Source organism: Staurois parvus, unplaced genomic scaffold, assembly GCF_062004578.1.
Source record: "Staurois parvus isolate SC_StPar_1 unplaced genomic scaffold, SC_StPar_1.0 ptg003275l, whole genome shotgun sequence".
Classification (NCBI taxonomy): domain Eukaryota; kingdom Metazoa; phylum Chordata; class Amphibia; order Anura; family Ranidae; genus Staurois; species Staurois parvus.
The window spans coordinates 69,815-93,365 of NW_028321071.1; the positions used below are offsets into that span (position 1 = coordinate 69,815).

At 54.9% G+C, this 23,551-nt stretch overlaps 1 protein-coding gene across 1 annotated transcript in view; it reads right to left on the reverse strand.

Annotated features, from left to right (window-relative positions):
• BEGAIN (brain enriched guanylate kinase associated) overlaps positions 1-23,551 on the reverse strand; it is a gene marked incomplete at its 5' end in the record, with an annotated part of 55,914 nt that overhangs the window by 15,471 nt on the left and 16,892 nt on the right. The window contains 3 exons of the mRNA XM_089667477.1: positions 13-36; positions 2,368-2,451; positions 6,191-6,298. Coding sequence (XP_089523603.1) covers positions 13-36; positions 2,368-2,451; positions 6,191-6,298 — 216 coding nt within the window. The remainder of the gene's footprint in view (positions 1-12; positions 37-2,367; positions 2,452-6,190; positions 6,299-23,551) is intronic.

Below are 23,551 nucleotides of genomic sequence, written 5' to 3' on the forward strand. Positions count from 1 at the left end.
GTGTTCACTTACTCTTTCCTGGAAGTCGGCCGGCAGCTGCAGACGGGAAAAAAAAAAGGTGTAAAAATTAATGAGAAACGATATGAAAAAGAAAAAGAAAGTCAGCCTCCATGGGGCGCGTCAAATCAGACATTACAACCGGCAAAGGAGTTCTCATCACAGACGTATTTTTAGCTCCATGATGAATTCTCTGTCTGTCGCTATGTCTGCCCAGAAGATGACCGGCCTACATGTTTATACCCCGGGCTGGCGGCTGGTAAATATATCTTCGCTGATTCATCATCGTTGGGCTTAGAGGATGACTAGCGAGCGCCATCTTCCCGTCAGTGGAAGCCTGATGGGTGCAAGCCACGACGAGCTCCTCAGCTCCCTATCGGAGGCTCTGCCTTGCCTGAGGTTTCCATGTTTTCCTGAATTTCTCTGGATTCTCCTCATCATCAGTATTGTTGGGCTTCATGTTCGGGTCGAATATAAGTTCCACTCGGCCGGTCATGTGTTTGGTGAACACGCAAACGGTTCGTTCACCCGCCGCGCCCCACAAGGCACTGCGCTCTGACAGTTCATTGTGATTGGCCAAAGCAATGCACCTGATACAATGCTTTGTCCAATCACAGCACAATTGGGCGGAGCTAGAAGTGACATCGCCGCTAGCCCCACCCAATTGTTTACATCTGACCTGCAAATGTCAGATTGCGGCGAGCGCTTGGCGGGTGCGGACGGGTCAGCGAGCGTCGGGATTTTTTTATTTCGGCAAGTCAGCATCGTCATGACAACGCTGGACGCCGAGATTGGTGGATCACAATGATGGAACCATTTTTTGGCTTTTTTTTTTTTAAATAAAGGACTTGACAAAAACTGCTCTGATTTTATTCACATTTTATACTTTTTTGGTGAATAGGTACCCCATAATCATTCACAAAGGGGGGGGGGGATCTGGGGGCCCCCTTGTTAAAGAGGGCTTCCAGATTCCAATAAGTCACGCCCCGCAGACCCTCCACAACCACAGCCCAGGGTTGTCCCCACCAACACGAGGACAAGGTGCTTTGGGGGGCAAGCCCCCCCATCCCAAAGCACCCCACATATTGAGGGCTTATGGCCTAGTATGGTTCAGGGGGAGGGGGGCTCTCGATTGCCCCCCCTTGCTATTCCTGGCCTGCCAGACCTGTGCTTGGATCAAGGGTCTGGTATGGCTTTTAGGGGTAACCCCACGCACTTTTTCAAAACAATTTTTACTGCGGGGCCCCCCCTGACCCCCCTAACCTTCCTACCAGACCTAAAGGGTCTGGTATGGATTGGGGGGGCACACGGGGATGTGACCACAAACTAGAACATGGGGACGTGACCTCCAACTAGAACATGGGGACGTGACCTCCAACTAGAACACGGGGATGTGACCACAAACTAGAACATGGGGACGTGACCTCCAACTAGAACACGGGGATGTGACCTCCAACTAGAACACAGGGACGTGACCTCCAACTAGAACACGGGGATGTGACCACAAACTAGAACACGGGGACGTGACCTCCAACAAGAACACAGGGATGTGACCACAAAGTAGAACACGGGGATGTGACCTCCAACAAGAACACGGGGATGTGACCTCCAACATGAACACGGGGATGTGACCTAAAACTAGAACACGGGGATGTGACCTCAGACTAGGACATGGGATGTGACCTCCAACAAGAACACGGGGATGTGACCTCCAACATGAACACGGGGATGTGACCTAAAACTAGAACACGGGAATGTGACCTCAGACTAGGACATGGGATGTGACCTCAGACTAGGACATGGGGATGTGACCTCAGACTAGGACATGGGATGTGACCTCAGACTAGGACATGGAGATGTGACCTCAGACTAGGACATGGGGATGTGACCTCAGACTAGGACATGGGGACGTGACCTCAGACTAGGACATGGGGACGTGACCTCAGCCTAGGACATGGAGACGTGACCTCAAACTAGGACATGGAGATGTGACCTCAGACTAGGACATGGGGACGTGACCTCAGACTAGGACATGGGGATGTGACCTCAGACTAGGACATGGGGACGTGACCTCAGACTAGGACATGGGATGTGACCTCAGACTAGGACATGGAGATGTGACCTCAGACTAGGACATGGGATGTGAACTCAGACTAGGACATGGAGATGTGACCTCAGACTAGGACATGGGGACGTGACCTCAGACTAGGACATGGGATGTGACCTCAGACTAGGACATGGAGATGTGACCTCGTTAGGATGCCAACATTCACATCAAACAGATGAGATTTCAATTTGCAAATTGCAGCAGTGTGACCAGGCACCATATACAGGGTGAAGGGGGAGGGGTTACAGAAATGCCACGCCCACCTCGGACAGCTTGTGCGCTCGGTAGAAGCCTTTGCTGCACTGTAGTAGCTGAGAGGCCAAGTTGCAGTCCTTCCGGTACAGCTCCTACAAATCCAACACACAGCGAGGTCAAAGGTTATTATCCACACAGGTCTGGTCACATGACACTGCGGCTGTGATGGGGATCGATGCCTCGCCCAAACCGGCCCCTCGCCCAAACCGGCCCCTCGCCCAAACCGTCACCGACCCCTCGCCCAAACCGGCCCCTCGCCCAAAGCGACCCCTCGCCCAAACCGACACTGAACCCTCGCCCAAACCGGCCCCTCGCCCAAACCGGCCCCTCGCCCAAACCGTCACCGACCCCTCGCCCAAACCGTCACCGACCCCTCGCCCAAACCGGCCCCTCGCCCAAACCGCCCCCTTGCCCAAACCGACCCCTCGCCCAAACCGACACTGAACCCTCGCCCAAACCGGCCCCTCGCTCAAACCGGCCCCTCGCCCAAACCGTCACCGACCCCTCGCCCAAACCGTCACCGACCCCTCGCCCAAACCGGCCCCTCGCCCAAACCGGCCCCTCGCCCAAACTGGCCCCCGCCCAAACCGGCCCCTCGCCCAAACCGTCACCGACCCCTCGCCCAAACCGGCCCCTCGCCCAAACCGATCCCTCGCCCAAACCGGCCCCACGCCCAAACCGACACCGACCCCTCGCCCAAACCGGCCCCTTGCCCAAACCGGCCCCTCACCCAAACCGGCCCCCGCCCAAACCGACACCGAACCCTCGCCCAAACCGGCCCCCACCCAAACCGACACCGAACCCTCGCCCAAACCGGCCCCTCACCGAAACCGCCCCTCGCCCAAACCGGCCCCTCTCCCAAACCGGCCCCTCGCCCAAACCGACACCGAACCCTCGCCCAAACCGGCCCCTCGCCCAAACGGGCCCCTCGCCCAAACGGGCCCCTCGCCCAAACCGACACCGGCCCCTCGCCCAAACCGACCCCTCGCCCAAACCGATCCCTCGCCCAAACCGGCTCCTCACCCAAACCGGCCCCTCACCAAAGCTGGCCCCTCGCCCAAGCTGGCCCCTCGTCCACACCGGCTCCTTGCCCAAACTGGCCCCTCGCCCAAACTGACCCCTTGCTCAAATCGACCCCAACCCCTCGTCCAAACCGGCCCTGACCCCTCGCCCAAACCGGCCCCTCACCCAAACCGATCCCCTGCCCAAACCGGCCCCTTGCACAACCCGACCCCTTGCTGCAAACCGACTCCTCGACCCAACCGGCGCCTTGCCCAAGCCAGCCCCTCGCCGAAACCGGCCCCTCGCCCAGACCGATCCCTCGCACTCACCGGCCCTTCGCCCAAACCGGCCCCTCGCCCAGACCGATCCCTCGCACTCACCGGCCCTTCGCCCAAACCGGCCCCTCGCCCAGACCGATCCCTCGCACTCACCGGCCCCAACCATTTCAAACAAAGATTTCTGTCCAATCCAGAGATTTCCTAATGCAGTACTTGTTTCTGCCAGTAGATGTCCTCAGCATCATTGAATCCACTCCCCTCCCAGCCCATGTGCTCCTGGCTCCGCCCCCAGCCTGTGATTGGACAGTAAGAGATGAAGCAGCGCTGTGAGGAGCTCCACTGCCTGTAACTCTGTTCTCTCCTCCTATCAGCATGCTTCTTGTCAGCTCATGAACTGATGTGTCCCAATGTTTGGTGTCTCGGTGCAGCTTTCCCTGACCTGCCTAGTGTCCCAGTATTTGGTGTCTCGGTGCAGCTTTCCCTGACCTGCCTTGTGTCCTGGTATTCGGTGTCTCGGTGCAGCTTTCCCTGACCTGCCTTGTGTCCCGGTATTCGGTGTCTCGGTGCAGCTTTCCCTGACCTGCCTAGTGTCCCAGTATTTGGTGTCTCGGTGCAGCTTTCCCTGACCTGCCTTGTGTCCTGGTATTCGGTGTCTCGGTGCAGCTTTCCCTGACCTGCCTTGTGTCCTGGTATTCGGTGTCTCGGTGCAGCTTTCCCTGACCTGCCTTGTGTCCTGGTATTCGGTGTCTCGGTGCAGCTTTCCCTGACCTGCCTTGTGTCTTGGTATTCGGTGTCTCGGTGCAGCTTTCCCTGACCTGCCTTGTGTCCCGGTATTCGGTGTCTCGGTGCAGCTTTCCCTGACCTGCCTTGTGTCCCAGTGTTTGGTGTCTCAGTGCAGCTTTCCCTGACCTGCCTTGTGTCCTGGTATTCGGTGTCTCGATGCAGCTTTCCCTGACCTGCCTTGTGTCCCAGTGTTTGGTGTCTCGGTGCAGCTTTCCCTGACCTGCCTTGTGTCCCAATGTTTGGTGTCTCGGTGCAGCTTTCCCTGACCTGCCTTGTGTCCTCGTATTCGGTGTCTCAGTGCAGCTTTCCCTGACCTGCCTTGTGTCCTGGTATTCGGTGTCTCGGTGCAGCTTTCCCTGACCTGCCTTGTGTCCTGGTATTCGGTGTCTCGGTGCAGCTTTCCCTGACCTGCCTTGTGTCTTGGTATTCGGTGTCTCGGTGCGGCTTTCCCTGACCTGCCTTGTGTCCTGGTATTCGGTGTCTCGGTGCAGCTTTCCCTGACCTGCCTTGTGTCTTGGTATTCGGTGTCTCGGTGCAGCTTTCCCTGACCTGCCTTGTGTCCTGGTATTCGGTGTCTCGGTGCGGCTTTCCCTGACCTGCCTTGTGTCCTGGTATTCGGTGTCTCGGTGCAGCTTTCCCTGACCTGCCTTGTGTCCTGGTATTCGGTGTCTCGGTGCAGCTTTCCCTGACCTGCCTTGTGTCCCAGTGTTTGGTGTCTCGGTGCAGCTTTCCCTGACCTGCCTTGTGTCCCAATGTTTGGTGTCTCGGTGCAGCTTTCCCTGACCTGCCTTGTGTCCTCGTATTCGGTGTCTCAGTGCAGCTTTCCCTGACCTGCCTTGTGTCCTGGTATTCGGTGTCTCGGTGCAGCTTTCCCTGACCTGCCTTGTGTCCTGGTATTCGGTGTCTCGGTGCAGCTTTCCCTGACCTGCCTTGTGTCTTGGTATTCGGTGTCTCGGTGCGGCTTTCCCTGACCTGCCTTGTGTCCTGGTATTCGGTGTCTCGGTGCAGCTTTCCCTGACCTGCCTTGTGTCTTGGTATTCGGTGTCTCGGTGCAGCTTTCCCTGACCTGCCTTGTGTCCTGGTATTCGGTGTCTCGGTGCAGCTTTCCCTGACCTGCTCTGTGTAGGAACATTGATGGGGAAGTAACTCCAGGCAGACATAAAGCCACCAATCAATGTATTCATCAGTACATCAGTAAGTGTATGTGACTGCCCATTATATACAGGAGGGGGAGGGGCAGGACTGAGAGCCAATGAAATGTGGTGCATACAAATATGTTAAAAAGGCACATGCTGATAGGAGGAGACAACAGAGTGAGGGAAGGGGTGACCTCCCTTCTGCTGCTCCTTCACTGTCCAATCAGCAGGCTGGAGGAGGAGCAAATGGTCTAAAACTGTAACTTTGCATGGCTAAGCTTTGTGGCAGAGCTGTGTAAATCTCAGGACTGGATGGATAGAATTTGCAGGTAAAACATTTGTGGAGTTCGGCTTTAATATAAAACTACTCGGGGGAGGGGATTTACTGAGATTGGAGGGCTCAGAATCTGGAGCAGCTCTGCATGGCGGCCAATCAGCTTCTACCTTCAGCTTGTTCTGTGAAGCTTTGACTATCAATCCTGGAAGCTGATTGGCTCCTGTGCAGAGCTGCCCCGGATTCTACACCCCCCAGTCTCAGTAACTCTCCCCGAGGGGTCCATCTTCTGTGTCAGCGCTCCATCCAGCGCATTCTATGTGATCCGAATGTTGGATTGTATCGGCGGTCCACTTACGTTGTCCTCGGAGAGCTTGTCGATGGTCACCTTGGCCTCCAGGAGATGATTGTTGAGGGCGATCACCTCGTGGCCCAGAGCTCTCTTCTCCTCTTCATAATGCTGTCCCTGGAAATACACAGAAGGCGTTACTAGGACAGGAATGGATGGTCCCTACAACCATTGTCCTAGAGCCCCTCCACCATGCCCACAATGGCTTCCTATACACCACCCCTCCGGGTCCTAGAGCCCCTCCACCATGCCCACAATGGCTTCCTATAATTACCCCCCCCAGGTCCTAGAGCCCCTCCACCATGCCCACAATGGCTTCCTATACACCACCCCTCCAGGTCCTAGAGCCCCTCCACCATGCCCACAATAGCTTCCTATAATTACCCCCTCCAGGTCCTAGAGCCCCTCCACCATGCCCACAATGGCTTCCTATACATACCCCCCCAGGTCCTAGAGCCCCTCCACCATGCCCACAATGGCTTCCTATAATTACCCCCTCCGGGTCCTAGAGCCCCTCCACCATGCCCACAATGGCTTCCTATACACCACTCCTCCGGGTCCTAGAGCCCCTCCACCATGCCCACAATGGCTTTCTATAATTACCCCCTCCAGGTCCTAGAGCCCCTCCACCATGCCCACAATGGCTTCCTATACACCACCCCTCCAGGTCCTAGAGCCCCTCCACCATGCCCACAATGGCTTCCTATAATTACCCCCTCTGGGTCCTAGAGCCCCTCCACCATGCCCACAATGGCTTCCTATAATTACCCCCTCCGGGTCCTAGAGCCCCTCCACCATGCCCACAATGGCTTCCTATAATTACCCCCTCCGGGTCCTAGAGCCCCTCCACCATGCCCACAATGGCTTCCTATACATACCCCCCCAGGTCCTAGAGCCCCTCCACCATGCCCACAATGGCTTCCTATACACCACCCCTCCAGGTCCTGGAGCCCCTCCACCATGCCCACAATGGCTTCCTATAATTACCCCCTCCGGGTCCTAGAGCCCCTCCACCATACCCACAATGGCTTCCTATAATTACCCCCTCCGGGTCCTAGAGCCCCTCCACCATGCCCACAATGGCTTCCTATACATACCCCCCCAGGTCCTAGAGCCCCTCCACCATGCCCACAATGGCTTCCTATAATTACCCCCTCCGGGTCCTAGAGCCCCTCCACCATGCCCACAATGGCTTCCTATAATTACCCCCTCCGGGTCCTAGAGCCCCTCCACCATGCCCACAATGGCTTCCTATAATTACCTCCTCCGGGTCCTAGAGCCCCTCCACCATGCCCACAATGGCTTCCTATACACCACCCCTCCCGGGTCCTAGAGCCCCTCCACCATGCCCACAATAGCTTCCTATAATTACCCCCTCCAGGTCCTAGAGCCCCTCCACCATGCCCACAATGGCTTCCTATAATTACCCCCCCAGGTCCTAGAGCCCCTCCACCATGCCCACAATGGCTTCCTATAATTACCCCCTCCGGGTCCTAGAGCCCCTCCACCATGCCCACAATAGCTTCCTATAATTACCCCCTCCGGGTCCTAGAGCCCCTCCACCATGCCCACAATGGCTTCCTATAATTACCCCCTCCGGGTCCTAGAGCCCCTCCACCATGCCCACAATGGCTTCCTATACACCACCCCTCCAGGTCCTAGAGCCCCTCCACCATGCCCACAATGGCTTCCTATACACCACCCCTCCAGGTCCTAGAGCCCCTCCACCATGCCCACAATGGCTTCCTATAATTACCCCCTCTGGGTCCTAGAGCCCCTCCACCATGCCCACAATGGCTTCCTATAATTACCCCCTCCGGGTCCTAGAGCCCCTCCACCATGCCCACAATGGCTTCCTATAATTACCCCCTCCGGGTCCTAGAGCCCCTCCACCATGCCCACAATGGCTTCCTATACATACCCCCCCAGGTCCTAGAGCCCCTCCACCATGCCCACAATGGCTTCCTATACACCACCCCTCCAGGTCCTGGAGCCCCTCCACCATGCCCACAATGGCTTCCTATAATTACCCCCTCCGGGTCCTAGAGCCCCTCCACCATGCCCACAATGGCTTCCTATAATTACCCCCTCCGGGTCCTAGAGCCCCTCCACCATGCCCACAATGGCTTCCTATACATACCCCCCCAGGTCCTAGAGCCCCTCCACCATGCCCACAATGGCTTCCTATAATTACCCCCTCCGGGTCCTAGAGCCCCTCCACCATGCCCACAATGGCTTCCTATAATTACCCCCTCCGGGTCCTAGAGCCCCTCCACCATGCCCACAATGGCTTCCTATAATTACCTCCTCCGGGTCCTAGAGCCCCTCCACCATGCCCACAATGGCTTCCTATACACCACCCCTCCCGGGTCCTAGAGCCCCTCCACCATGCCCACAATAGCTTCCTATAATTACCCCCTCCAGGTCCTAGAGCCCCTCCACCATGCCCACAATGGCTTCCTATAATTACCCCCCCAGGTCCTAGAGCCCCTCCACCATGCCCACAATGGCTTCCTATAATTACCCCCTCCGGGTCCTAGAGCCCCTCCACCATGCCCACAATAGCTTTCTATAATTACCCCCTCCGGGTCCTAGAGCCCCTCCACCATGCCCACAATGGCTTCCTATAATTACCCCCTCCGGGTCCTAGAGCCCCTCCACCATGCCCACAATGGCTTCCTATAATTACCCCCCCAGGTCCTAGAGCCCCTCCACCATGCCCACAATGGCTTCCTATAATTACCCCCCCAGGTCCTAGAGCCCCTCCACCATGCCCACAATGGCTTCCTATACACCACCCCTCCGGGTCCTAGAGCCCCTCCACCATGCCCACAATAGCTTCCTATAATTACCCCCTCCAGGTCCTAGAGCCCCTCCACCATGCCCACAATGGCTTCCTATAATTACCCCCTCCAGGTCCTAGAGCCCCTCCACCATGCCCACAATGGCTTCCTATACACCACCCCTCCGGGTCCTAGAGCCCCTCCACCATGCCCACAATGGCTTCCTATACACCACCCCTCCAGGTCCTGGAGCCCCTCCACCATGCCCACAATGGCTTCCTATAATTACCCCCTCCGGGTCCTAGAGCCCCTCCACCATGCCCACAATAGCTTCCTATAATTACCCCCTCCAGGTCCTAGAGCCCCTCCACCATGCCCACAATGGCTTCCTATAATTACCCCCCCAGGTCCTAGAGCCCCTCCACCATGCCCACAATGGCTTCCTATAATTACCCCCTCTGGGTCCTAGAGCCCCTCCACCATGCCCACAATAGCTTCCTATAATTACCCCCTCCAGGTCCTAGAGCCCCTCTACCATGCCCACAATGGCTTCCTATACACCACCCCTCCGGGTCCTAGAGCCCCTCCACCATGCCCACAATGGCTTCCTATACACCACCCCTCCAGGTCCTGGAGCCCCTCCACCATGCCCACAATGGCTTCCTATAATTACCCCCTCCGGGTCCTAGAGCCCCTCCACCATGCCCACAATGGCTTCCTATACACCACCCCTCCGGGTCCTAGAGCCCCTCCACCATGCCCACAATGGCTTCCTATACACCACCCCTCCAGGTCCTGGAGCCCCTCCACCATGCCCACAATGGCTTCCTATAATTACCCCCTCTGGGTCCTAGAGCCCCTCCACCATGCCCACAATGGCTTCCTATACATACCCCCCCAGGTCCTAGAGCCCCTCCACCATGCCCACAATGTCTTCCTATAATTACCCCCTCCGGGTCCTAGAGCCCCTCCACCATGCCCACAATGGCTTCCTATAATTACCCCCTCCGGGTCCTAGAGCCCCTCCACCATGCCCACAATGGCTTCCTATACATACCCCCCCAGGTCCTAGAGCCCCTCCACCATGCCCACAATGGCTTCCTATAATTACCCCCTCCGGGTCCTAGAGCCCCTCCACCATGCCCACAATGGCTTCCTATACATACCCTCCCCAGGTCCTAGAGCCCCTCCACCATGCCCACAATGGCTTCCTATAATTACCCCTCCGGGTCCTAGAGCCCCTCCACCATGCCCTCAATGACTTCCTATACATACCCCCTCCCCAGGTCCTAGAGCCCCTCCACCATGCCCACAATGGCTTCCTATACACCACCCCTCCCGGCTCCTAGAGCCCCTCCAGCATGCCCACAATGGCTTCCTATACACCACCCCTCCAGGTCCTAGAGCCCCTCCACCATGCCCACAATGACTTCCTATACATACCCCCTCCCCAGGTCCTAGAGCCCCTCCACCATGCCCACAATGGCTTCCTATACACCACCCCTCCCGGGTCCTAGAGCCCCTCCACCATGCCCACTATGGCTTCCTATACACCACCCCTCCAGGTCCTAGAGCCCCTCCACATTGCCCACAATGACTTCCTATACATACCCCCTCCTCAGGTCCTAGAGCCCCTCCACCATGCCCACAATGGCTTCCTATAATTACCCCCTTCGGGTCCAAGGGCCCCTCCATCATGCCCACAATGGCTTCCTATACATTATCCCTCTGGGTCCTAGAGCCCCTCCACCATGCCCACAATGGCTTCCTATACATACCCCCCTCCTGGGTCCTAGAGCCCCTCCACCATGCCCACAATGGCTTCCTATACATACCCCCCCTCCTGGGTCCTAGAGCCCCTCCATCATGCCCACAATGGCTTCCTATACATACCCCCTTCCCCCCGGGTCCTAGAGCCCTTCCACCATGCCCACTATGGCTTCCTATACATACCCTACTCCAGGTCCTAGAGCCCCTCCACCATGCCCACTATGGCTTCCTATACATACCCCCTCCAGGTCCTAGAGCCCCTCCACCATGCCCACAATGGCTTCCTATACATACCTCCCCTCCTGGGTCCTAGAGCCCCTCCACCATGCCCACAATGGCTTCCTATAATTACCCCCTCTGGGTCCTAGAGCCCCTCCACCATGCCCACAATGGCTTTCTATAATTACCCCCTCTTGGTCCTAGAGCCCCTCCAGCATGCCCACAATGGCTTCCTTTACATACCACCCCCCCCCCCCCGGGGTCCTAGAGCCCCTCCTCCATGCACAGGGATTTAGCCCCACATTTGCTGAAGGTTATGGAGAGATGTTTGCACCCGGTGGGCCCCACAGCTGCCCCCCTAGTTCTGGAGTCAGTGTTATCAGCCATCTTGTACTGGAAGGATCATCCCCGACCCATCACCCAGATTTACAGATTCAACATCAATGAATAGAAAATGGCCGACCGTCCATCTAAAACAAACTCCACATCCTGCGACTTCCAGATATTCCGTGTCCCTAGCAGAGATCCCCCCCCCCCGACATCTGCCTATCCAATCACTAGAGAGCGATGACATCACCGAGAATGCAGCCTATCCAATCACTAGAGAGCAATGACATCACTGAGAATGCAGCCTATCCAATCACTAGAGAGTGGTGACATCACAGAGAATGCAGCCTATCCAATCACTAGAGAGCGATGACATCACTGAGAATGCAGCCTATCCAATCACTAGAGAGTGGTGACATCACCGAGAATGCAGCCTATCCAATCACTAGAGAGCGGTGACATCACTGAGAATGCAGCCTATCCCTTCACTAGAGAGCGATGACATCACCGAGAATGCATCCTATCCAATCACTAGAGAGCGATGACATCACCGAGAATGCATCCTATCCAATCACTAGAGAGCGGTGACATCACTGAGAATGCAGCCTATCCAATCACTAGAGAGCGATGACATCACTGAGAATGCAGCCTATCCAATCACTAAAAAGCAATGACATCACTGAGAATGCAGCCTATCCAATCACTAGAGAGCAATGACATCACTGAGAATGCAGCCTATCCAATCACTAGAGAGCGGTGACATCACCGAGAATGCAGCCTATCCGTTCACTAGAGAGCGGTGACATCACAGAGAATGCAGCCTATCCAATCACTAGAGAGTGATGACATCACAGAGAATGCAGCCTATCCAATCACTAGAGAGCGATGACATCACCGAGAACGCAGCCTATTCAATCACTAGAGAGCGGTGACATCACCGAGAACGCAGCCTATCCAATCACTAGAGAGCGGTGACATCACTGAGAACGCAGCTTCACTAGAGAGCGGTGACATCACTGAGAACGCAGCCTATCCGTTCACTAGAGAGCGGTGACATCACTGAGAATGCAGCCTATCCGTTCACTAGAGAGCGATGACATCACTGAGAATGCAGCCTATCCAATCACTAGAGAGCGGTGACATCACCGAGAATGCAGCCTATCCAATCACTAGAGAGTGGTGACATCACCGAGAATGCAGCCTATCCAATCACTAGAGAGCGGTGACATCACTGAGAACGCAGCCTATCCGTTCACTAGAGAGCGGTGACATCACTGAGAATGCAGCCTATCCGTTCACTAGAGAGCGATGACATCACTGAGAACGCAGCCTATCCGTTCACTAGAGAGCGATGACATCACTGAGAACGCTGCCTATCCAATCACTAGAGAGCGATGACATCACCGAGAACGCAGCCTATCCATTCACTAGAGAGCGGTGACATCACTGAGAATCCAGCCTATCCAATCACTAGAGAGCGGTGACATCACCGAGAATGCAGCCTATCCAATCACTAGAGAGCGGTGACATCACTGAGAACGTAGCCTATCCATTCACTAGAGAGCGGTGACATCACTGAGAATGCAGCCTATCCATTCACTAGAGAGAGGTGACATCACTGAGAATGCAGCCTATCCAATCACTAGAGAGCGGTGACATCACTGAGAATGCAGCCTATCCGTTCACTAGAGAGCGATGACATCACTGAGAACGCAGCCTATCCGTTCACTAGAGAGCGATGACATCACTGAGAACGCTGCCTATCCAATCACTAGAGAGCGATGACATCACCGAGAACGCAGCCTATCCATTCACTAGAGAGCGATGACATCACTGAGAATGCAGCCTATCCAATCACTAGAGAGTGGTGACATCACTGAGAACGCAGCCTATCCGTTCACTAGAGAGCGATGACATCACTGAGAATGCAGCCTATCCGTTCACTAGAGAGCGATGACATCACTGAGAATGCAGCCTATCCAATCACTAGAGAGCGGTGACATCACTGAGAACGCAGCCTATCCGTTCACTAGAGAGCGGTGACATCACTGAGAATGCAGCCTATTCGTTCACTAGAGAGCGATGACATCACTGAGAATGCTGCCTATCCAATCACTAGAGAGCGGTGACATCACCGAGAATGCAGCCTATCCAATCACTAGAGAGCGATGACATCACTGAGAATGCAGCCTATCCCTTCACTAGAGAGTGATGACATCACCGAGAATGCAGCCTATCCAATCACTAGAGAGCGATGACATCACTGAGAACGCAGCCTATCCAATCACTAGAGAGCGGTGACATCACCGAGAACGCAGCCTATCCAATCACTAGAGAGCGGTGACATCACCGAGAATGCAGCCTATCCAATCACTAGAGAGCAGTGACATCACCGAGAATGCAGCCTATCCAGTCACTAGAGAGCGGTGACATCACCGAGAATGCAGCCTATCCAATCACTAGAGAGCGGTGACATCACTGAGAACGCAGCCTATCCAATCACTAGAGGGCGGTGACCCGGGAAGGCGTGGCTTTGCAATACAGAAATATTTCCCGTATTTTGTCGGTTGATTCCGCCAGAAGTCCAGTAACGTCTCTCACTGACTGACGCACTGAAATCCCGAGAAGTGTTGTCAGCCCCGCCCCTCCGCTCCCCTGCTGGACTACAGACCCCCCCATGTAATGCAGGGGAGGGGGCGGGGGGGTTATGTTGATGTTGGTGGTCTGTCATTGCTGGAGGCCTATCGTTTCTTGATGCTCAAAGGTGGGTAGGGGGCGGAGACAAGGGGCGGAGACAAGGGGTGGAGACAAGGGGCGGAGACTCAGAAGCGCAGATACCGGCACCTATTATCTGGTTACATTGTATCTGAAGACAAAACGTTCCAACAAAACGGACGACTTTTCCCTGAATGGAGCCACAAATAATAACGAATCTCTTGGTTCTGGCTGTACTTTGACCCATGACCCCCCTCCCCCCCCCCCCCCCCCAGCCTGGGCTCCAGTCACTCCAGAGCCTGCGCAGGACGCAGAACGCAGAACGCCCGCCATTCCTCACCTCTCATACAAACACCTGAAATGGGAACAGCATGAAAATATAGAAAAGATGATGTCTTCCTGTGCTAATAAAACTCAGTCAGGAGGTACACTATATTGCCCCAAGTATTGTCCCCGCCCCTCCATATCATGTGATTCAGGTGTTCCAATCCCCTCCATATCATGTGATTCAGGTGTTCCAATCCCCTCCATATCATGTGATTCAGGTGTTCCAATCCCTTCCATATCATGTGACTCAGGTGTTCCAATCCCCTCCATATCATGTGATTCAGGTGTTCCAATCCCCTCCATATCATGTGATTCAGGTGTTCCAATCCCCTCCATATCATGTGATTCAGGTGTTCCAATCCCCTCCATATCATGTGACTCAGGTGTTCCAATCCCCTCCATATCATGTGATTCAGGTGTTCCAATCCCCTCCCAATCATGTGATTCAGGTGTTCCAATCCTCTCCATATCATGTGATCCCGGTGTTCCAATCCCCTCCATATCATGTGATTCAGGTGCTCCAATCCCCTCCATATCATGTGATTCAGGTGTTCCAATCCCCTCCATATGTGATTCAGGTGTTCCAATCCCCTCCATATCATGTGATTCAGGTGTTCCAATCCCCTCCATATCATGTGATTCAGGTGCTCCAATCCCCTCCATATCATGTGATTCAGGTGCTCCAATCCCCTCCATATCATGTGATTCGGGTGTCCCGATCCCCTCCATATCATGTGATTCAGGTGTTCCAATCCCCTCCCAATCATGTGATTCAGGTGTTCCAATCCTCTCCATATCATGTGATCCCGGTGTTCCAATCCCCTCCATATCATGTGATTCAGGTGCTCCAATCCCCTCCATATCATGTGATTCAGGTGTTCCAATCCCCTCCATATGTGATTCAGGTGTTCCAATCCCCTCCATATCATGTGATTCAGGTGTTCCAATCCCCTCCATATCATGTGATTCAGGTGCTCCAATCCCCTCCATATCATGTGATCCCGGTGTTCCAATCCCCTCCATATCATGTGATTCCGGTGTTCCAATCCCCTCCATGGACACAGGTGTATACAATCAAGCCCCTAGGCATGCAGACGGCTTCTACAAACATTGGTGAAAGAATGGGTCGCTCTCAGGAGCTCCGTGACTCCAAGCGTGGTCCCGTGATAGGTGGCCTCCTGGGCAATAAGTCCATCCGTGACATTTCCTGACTACTAAATATTCCACGCTCAACTGTTAGTGGGATTATAACAAAGTGGAAGCCACTGGGAACAACAGCCACTCAGCCACCAAGTGGTAGGCCACGTCACATGACAGGGCGGAGTCAGCGCATGCTGAAGCGCACAGTGCGCAGAAGTCACCAACTGTCTGCAGAGTCAATAGCTAAAGACCTCCAAACTTGATGTGGCCTTCAGATGAGCCCAACAACAGTGCGTAGAGAGCTTCATGGAATGGGTTTCCATGGCCGAGCAGCTGCATCCAAGCCTTCCATCACCAAGTGCAATGCAAAGTGTCGGATGCCGTGGTGTAAAGCACGCTGCCACTGGACTCTAGAGCAGCTGCATCCAAGCCTTCCATCACCAAGTGCAATGCAAAGCGTCGGATGCCGTGGTGTAAAGCACGCCGCCACTGGACTCTAGAGCAGCTGCATCCAAGCCTTCCATCACCAAGTGCAATGCAAAGCGTCGGATGCCGTGGTGTAAAGCACGCTGCCACTGGACTCTAGAGCAGCTGCATCCAAGCCTTCCATCACCAAGTGCAATGCAAAGCGTCGGATGCCATGGTGTAAAGCACGCCGCCACTGGACTCTAGAGCAGCTGCATCCAAGCCTTCCATCACCAAGTGCAATGCAAAGCGTCGGATGCCGTGGTGTAAAGCACGCTGCCACTGGACTCTAGAGCAGCTGCATCCAAGCCTTCCATCACCAAGTGCAATGCAAAGCGTCGGATGCCGTGGTGTAAAGCACGCCGCCACTGGACTCTAGAGCAGCTGCATCCAAGCCTTCCATCACCAAGTGCAATGCAAAGCGTCGGATGCCGTGGTGTAAAGCACGCTGCCACTGGACTCTAGAGCAGCTGCATCCAAGCCTTCCATCACCAAGTGCAATGCAAAGCGTCGGATGCCATGGTGTAAAGCACGCCGCCACTGGACTCTAGAGCAGCTGCATCCAAGCCTTCCATCACCAAGTGCAATACAAAGCGTCGGATGCCGTGGTGTAAAGCACGCCGCCACTGGACTCTGGAGCAGAGGAGATGTGTTCTCTGGAGTGACCAATCACGCTTCTCTGTCTGGCAATCCGATGGTTGTGTCTGGGTTTGGCGGTTGCCAGGAGAATATAGTGTATATATGGGGGGGGACAATACTTGGGGCAATATAGTGTATATATGGGGGGGGACAATACTTGGGGCAATATAGTGTATATACGGGGGGGGACAATACTTGGGGCAATATAGTGTATATACGGGGGGGGACAATACTTGGGGCAATATAGTGTATATATGGGGGGGGACAATACTTGGGGCAATATAGTGTATATACGGGGGGGGACAATACTTGGGGCAATATAGTGTATATACGGGGGGGGGGGACAATACTTGGGGCAGTATAGTGTATATACAGGGGGGGGGGACAATACTTGGGGCAATATAGTGTATATATGGGGGGGGACAATACTTGGGGCAATATAGTGTATATGGGGGGCGGGGACAATACTTGGGGCAATATAGTGTATATGGGGGGCGGGGACAATACTTGGGGCAATATAGTGTATATACGGGGGGGGCGGGGACAATACTTGGGGCAATATAGTGTATATACGGGGGGGCGGGGACAATACTTGGGGCAATATAGTGTATATACGGGGGGGGGGCGGGGACAATACTTGGGGCAATATAGTGTATATACGGCGGGGGCGGGGACAATACTTGGGGCAATATAGTGTATATACGGGGGGGGGACAATGCTTGGGGCAATATGGTGTATATACGGGGGGGGGGGACAATACTTGGGGCAATATAGTGTATATATGGGGGGGGGGACAATGCTTGGGGCAATATAGTGTATATATGGGGGGGGGACAATGCTTGGGGCAATATGGTGTATATACGGGGGGGGGACGACAATACTTGGGGCAATATAGTGTATATACGGGGGGGGGGACAATACTTGGGGCAATATAGTGTATATATGGGGGGGGGACAATACTTGGGGCAATATAGTGTATATACGAGGGGGGGCGGGGACAATACTTGGGGCAATATAGTGTATATACGGGGGGCGGGGACAATACTTGGGGCAATATAGTGTATATACGGGGGGGGGACAATACTTGGGGCAATATAGTGTATATACGGGGGGGGACAATACTTGGGGCAATATAGTGTATATATGGGGGGGGACAATACTTGGGGCAATATAGTGTATATGGGGGGCGGGGACAATACTTGGGGCAATATAGTGTATATATGGGGGGGCGGGGACAATACTTGGGGCAATATAGTGTATATACGGGGGGGCGGGGACAATACTTGGGGCAATATAGTGTATATACAGGGGGCGGGGACAATACTTGGGGCAATATAGTGTATATATGGGGGGGGGACAATACTTGGGGCAATATAGTGTATATACGGGGGGGGGGGCGGGGACAATGCTTGGGGCAATATAGTGTATATACGGGGGGGGACAATACTTGGGGCAATATAGTGTATATACGGGGGGGGGACAATACTTGGGGCAATATAGTGTATATACGGGGGGGGGACAATACTTGGGGCAATATAGTGTATATACGGGGGGGGGACAATACTTGGGGCAATATAGTGTATATACGGGGGGGGGACAATACTTGGGGCAATATAGTGTATATATGGGGGGGGACAATACTTGGGGCAATATAGTGTATATACGGGGGGGGACAATACTTGGGGCAATATAGTGTATATACGGGGGGGGACAATACTTGGGGCAATATAGTGTATATACGGGGGGGGACAATACTTGGGGCAATATAGTGTATATACGGGGGGGGGGACAATACTTGGGGCAATATGGTGTATATACGGGGGGGGGGACAATACTTGGGGCAATATAGTGTATATACGGGGGGCGGGGACAATACTTGGGGCAATATAGTGTATATACGGGGGGGCGGGGACAATACTTGGGGCAATATAGTGTATATACGGGGGGGGGGGGGACAATACTTGGGGTAATATAGTGTATATACGGGGGGGGGCGGGGACAATACTTGGGACAATATAGTGTATATACAGGGGGGCGGGGACAATACTTGGGGCAATATAGTGTATATATGGGGGGGGACAATACTTGGGGTAATATAGTGTATATACGGGGGGGGCGGGGACAATACTGGGGGCAATATAGTGTATATACGGGGGGGGGACAATACTTGGGCCAATATAGTGTATATACGGGGGGGGGACAATACTTGGGGCAATATAATGTATATATGGGGGGGGGACAATACTTGGGGCAATATAGTGTATATATGGGGGGGGGACAATACTTGGGGCAATATCATGTATCTGTTACCATTTAGTGCCCCATCTCTCCGGAGGAACGGCGGTATGATCCCCCAGGATGCACCACGAGGGGAGATTTACTAACACTGGAGCACTCAGAATCTGGAGCAGCCCTGCATGGCAGCCAATCAGCTTCTTTCTTCAGCTTGTTCCATGAAGCTTTGACAATCCTGGAAGCTGATTGGCTCCCATGCACAGCTGCACTCTCTGGTGTTAGTAAATCCCCCCCTAGTGGTTGGGATGAAATGTACAGATTTACTAACACAGGTGAAAGTTGTGGAGTTGGTTTGGACATTCAGGTTTGTCTCTGGGGGGGGGGGGGGAGGGGATTTGACCTCGGACATGGAGGGGTTAAGGGGGCGTACTCCCGGAGAAGTGTCCCTATTGGTTTATGGAATTCCCATGGCTCATTATTTGGATGTACAGTCAGAGTTCCCCTTTATAGAGTCCTCCGTGTGAAGATGGAGAAGGTGGCGGCACCACGTCTGCGCGGCGCGCCGCGGGAACATTGACTGACAGACGGCGGGAATGGCCGTTTAATTAGATTTGCTCCATTTCCAGCAATTCATCATCTGGCTGACAGTTCCAGCAGAATGGAGCTTCAGGCCGCATTACCATCATAGAGAAGAGGCGCCGCCGCGCCCGCCGTGCCCAAATCCGGGTTAAAGAGTAACTCCACCTTCCCGGAGGATGAAGCCCCGCCCCCTCTGGGCGATCTCTGCACATCGCACGGGTTGTAACACTGCAGAAGATTCCGACCTTTTGTTTGTTTCTCTGTCCTGTGTGGAGGGACTGGGAGCGACTTCATCAATCAGCTGCTGCGCCTGCAGGGCTCTAATGAGGACAGCGGCAGGGTCTGCATCCCTCTACATGGAATTTCCCTTGGGGAATATCTCACCCAAAAATGGAAACGTTTGTTGCAGAGGATGCCAAAAATCTGACTGGTATCTTCCTGCAAACTTCTGGGGAAATCAGTCAGCCAATCACACAGCAGGACATGAGATTTCTGGGGGGCGGTCTGCATACCACCTGTGCACAGAACGCCCCCCAGGCGGCCATATTGCATTTTACAGACTGAGAAGGAAACGCCAATGTGACTCCTTCCCAGAGCTGTCCTCTGCAGACTGCGGCTCCTCCTCTGGGTTAGATGACCCCCAGCATCATTCACAGACTTTGTGTGAGCGCACGGTGTCATGGACCCGCCCCCTGGGGATGTAATATGACACTCACAGAAGAAGGATGGCCATTGGAGAAAGACGACGCTCAGCATCATGTGACCGGCCAATATACTGATCCCACTGCAGGTGGCGGCTATCAGGACAGGAAGGAAGGGAGATGATGTCACCGGGACAGGAAGGAAGGGAGATGATGTCACCGGGACAGGAAGGATGATGTCACTGGGATTTGACAGGAATTTGCCAGGATTTGACAGGAAGGATGATGTCACTGGGACAGGAAGGAAGGGCGATGATGTCACCGGGACAGGAAGGAAGGGCGATGATGTCACCGGGACAGGAAGGAGGGGCGATGATGTCACCGGGACAGGAAGGAAGGGCGATGATGTCACCGGGACAGGAAGGAGGGGCGATGATGTCACCGGGACAGGAAGGAAGGGCGATGATGTCACCAGGACAGGAAGGCGGGGCGATGATGTCACCGGGACAGGAAGGAGGGGCGATGATGTCACCGGGACAGGAAGGAAGGGCGATGATGTCACTGGGACAGGAAGGAAGGTACATTTTGCAGAACACAAGGAGGGAAATGACCCCCCAGATCTCACGCCATGGAAGACGCCAGCAATGACCACATTTGTATTCTGACTTTGGGTGTCATGCAGCCCCAGTGACTAGGGCCCTCCTGTGGTGAAGGATTTTCCGGGTGAAGGATTTGCTGGGTAAAGGATTTGCTGGGTGCCGGGTGTAGGATTTTCCGGGTGAAGGATTTGCTGGGTAAAGGATTTGCTGGGTGCCGGGTGTAGGATTTGCCAGGTGTAGGATTTGCAAGGTGTAGGATTTGCCGGGTGCCGAGTGTAGGATTTGCCGGGTGAAGGATTTGCCGGGTGTAGGATTTGCCGGGTGAAGGATTTGCCGGGTGTAGGATTTGCCGAGTGTAGGATTTGCCGGGTGAAGGATTTGCCGGGTGTAGGATTTACCGGGTGAAGGATTTGCCGGGTGTAGGATTTGCCGGGTGAAGGATTTGCTGGGTGCTGGGTGTAGGATTTGCCGGGTGCAGGATTTTCCGGGTGAAGGATTTCCCAGGTGCCGGGTGAAGGATTTGCCGGGTGCCGGGTGTAGGATTTGCTGGGTGTAGGATTTGCCGGGTGCCAGGTGTAGGATTTGCCGGGTGAAGGATTTGCCAGGTGCCGGGTGAAGGATTTGCCGGGTGTAGGATTTGCTGGGTGTAGGATTTGCCGGGTGCCGGGTGTAGGATTTGCTGGGTGTAGGATTTGCCGGGTGCCGGGTGTAGGATTTGCTGGGTGTAGGATTTGCCAGGTGTAGGATTTGCCGGGTGTAGGATTTGCCGGGTGTAGGATTTGCCGGGTGTAGGATTTGCCGGGTGCCGGGATGGTGAAGGTCGGATCCGGCACATATGGACAGATTTGTGAATTTCTACAGACGATCCGCCCACCAGAGAGCCGTCGCTGGGAATACAGAGCGGAAAGTATCAGCGTTGCCCCTGGCAACCAGAGAGACGCCGCGTCCCGAGGTAAAACCAGGACAGCTGGAATCTAATTGATGGCCACAGGCGGCACACATCTCTGCATAATTAACGTGGAGGCACTACGGGGCCCCACAGGGAAGGGGCCACACGTCTCCACATCTCTGCACGGTGCACCGCGTGCGTCACCGGCATCCCCTCCACGTCTGACCCCACTTCATGGTACAGCGGAGGGCCGTGGGTTACGGCCGGGCTGCATTCATTAACAGCGCTAATGGCTTGTAATTGAATGTGGAAGGCGCGGCGTGCGGCCCGGAGTCGCCTTTAATGACGGATTCGATGCTTTTTATCTCCACGGAATCAAAGCCAATTATTCATAAAATCTTCCATGAAGATGAGGAGAAATCGCCTGGAAATGGAACGTCAGGTGACGTCTCCTCCGAAACAGGAAGAAGGAAAGTCTAGATGCAGCTTTTCTCATTACCCGCCGCGAGAACGAACATGGAGGACGATCCTCACCCTGGAAGGACAGAGGCCATGGGGTGTGGAGGGACCTCTGTTGGGTCTTTGTTGTCTGAAGATTTGGGGAAATATTTGTCTTTGTGATGCCAAGATGACTGACCCCTGTGCATGCGCAGCTCAGCCTACATCACCGACGCAGTCCCTGCGTGCCTAGATGACTGACCCTTGTGCATGCGCAGCTCAGCGTACATCACCGATGCAGTTCCTGAGTGCCAGGATGACTGACCCCTGTGCATGCGCAGCTCAACCTACATCACTGACGCAGTCCCTGCGTGCCAGGATGACTGACCCCTGTGCATGCGCAGCTCAGCCTACATCACCGACGCAGTCCCTGCGTGCCAAGATGACTGACCCCTGTGCATGCGCAGCTCAACCTACATCACCGACGCAGTCCCTGCGTGCCGGGATGACTGACCCCTGTGCATGCGCAGCTCAACCTACATCACCGACGCAGTCCCTGCGTGCCGGGATGACTGACCCCTGTGCATGCGCAGCTCGACCTACATCACCGACGCAGTCCCTGCGTGCCGGGATGACTGACCCCTGTGCATGCGCAGCTCAACCTACATCACCGACACAGTCCCTGCGTGCCGGGATGACTGACCCCTGTGCATGCGCAGCTCAACCTACATCACCGACACAGTCTCTGCGTGCCAGGATGACTGACCCCTGTGCATGCGCAGCTCAACCTACATCACCGACGCAGTCCCTGCGTGCCAAGATGACTGACCCCTGTGCATGCGCAGCTCGACCTACATCACCGACACAGTCCCTGCGTGCCGGGATGACTGACCCCTGTGCATGCGCAGCTCAACCTACATCACCGACGCAGTCCCTGCGTGCCGGGATGACTGACCCCTGTGCATGCGCAGCTCAACCTACATCACCGACGCAGTCCCTGCGTGCCAGGATGACTGACCCCTGTGCATGCGCAGCTCAACCTACATCACCGACGCAGTCCCTGCGTGCCAGGATGACTGACCCCTGTGCATGCGCAGCTCAACCTACATCACCGACACAGTCTCTGCGTGCCGGGATGAGTGACCCCTGTGCATGCGCAGCTCAGCCTACATCACCGACACAGTCCCTGCGTGCCAGAATGACTGACCCCTGTGCATGCGCAGCTCAACCTACATCACCGACACAGTCCCTGCATGCCGGGATGACTGACCCCTGTGCATGCGCAGCTCAACCTACATCACCGACGCAGTCCCTGCGTGCCAGGATGACTGACCCCTGTGCATGCGCAGCTCAACCTACATCACCGACGCAGTCCCTGCATGCCGGGATGACTGACCCCTGTGCATGCGCAGCTCAACCTACATCACCGACGCAGTCCCTGCGTGCCGGGATGACTGACCCCTGTGCATGCGCAGCTCAACCTACATCACCGACGCAGTCCCTGCGTGCCAGGATGACTGACCCCTGTGCATGCGCAGCTCAACCTACATCACCGACGCAGTCCCTGCGTGCCAGGATGATTTTCATTGCACACTACAAGGCTT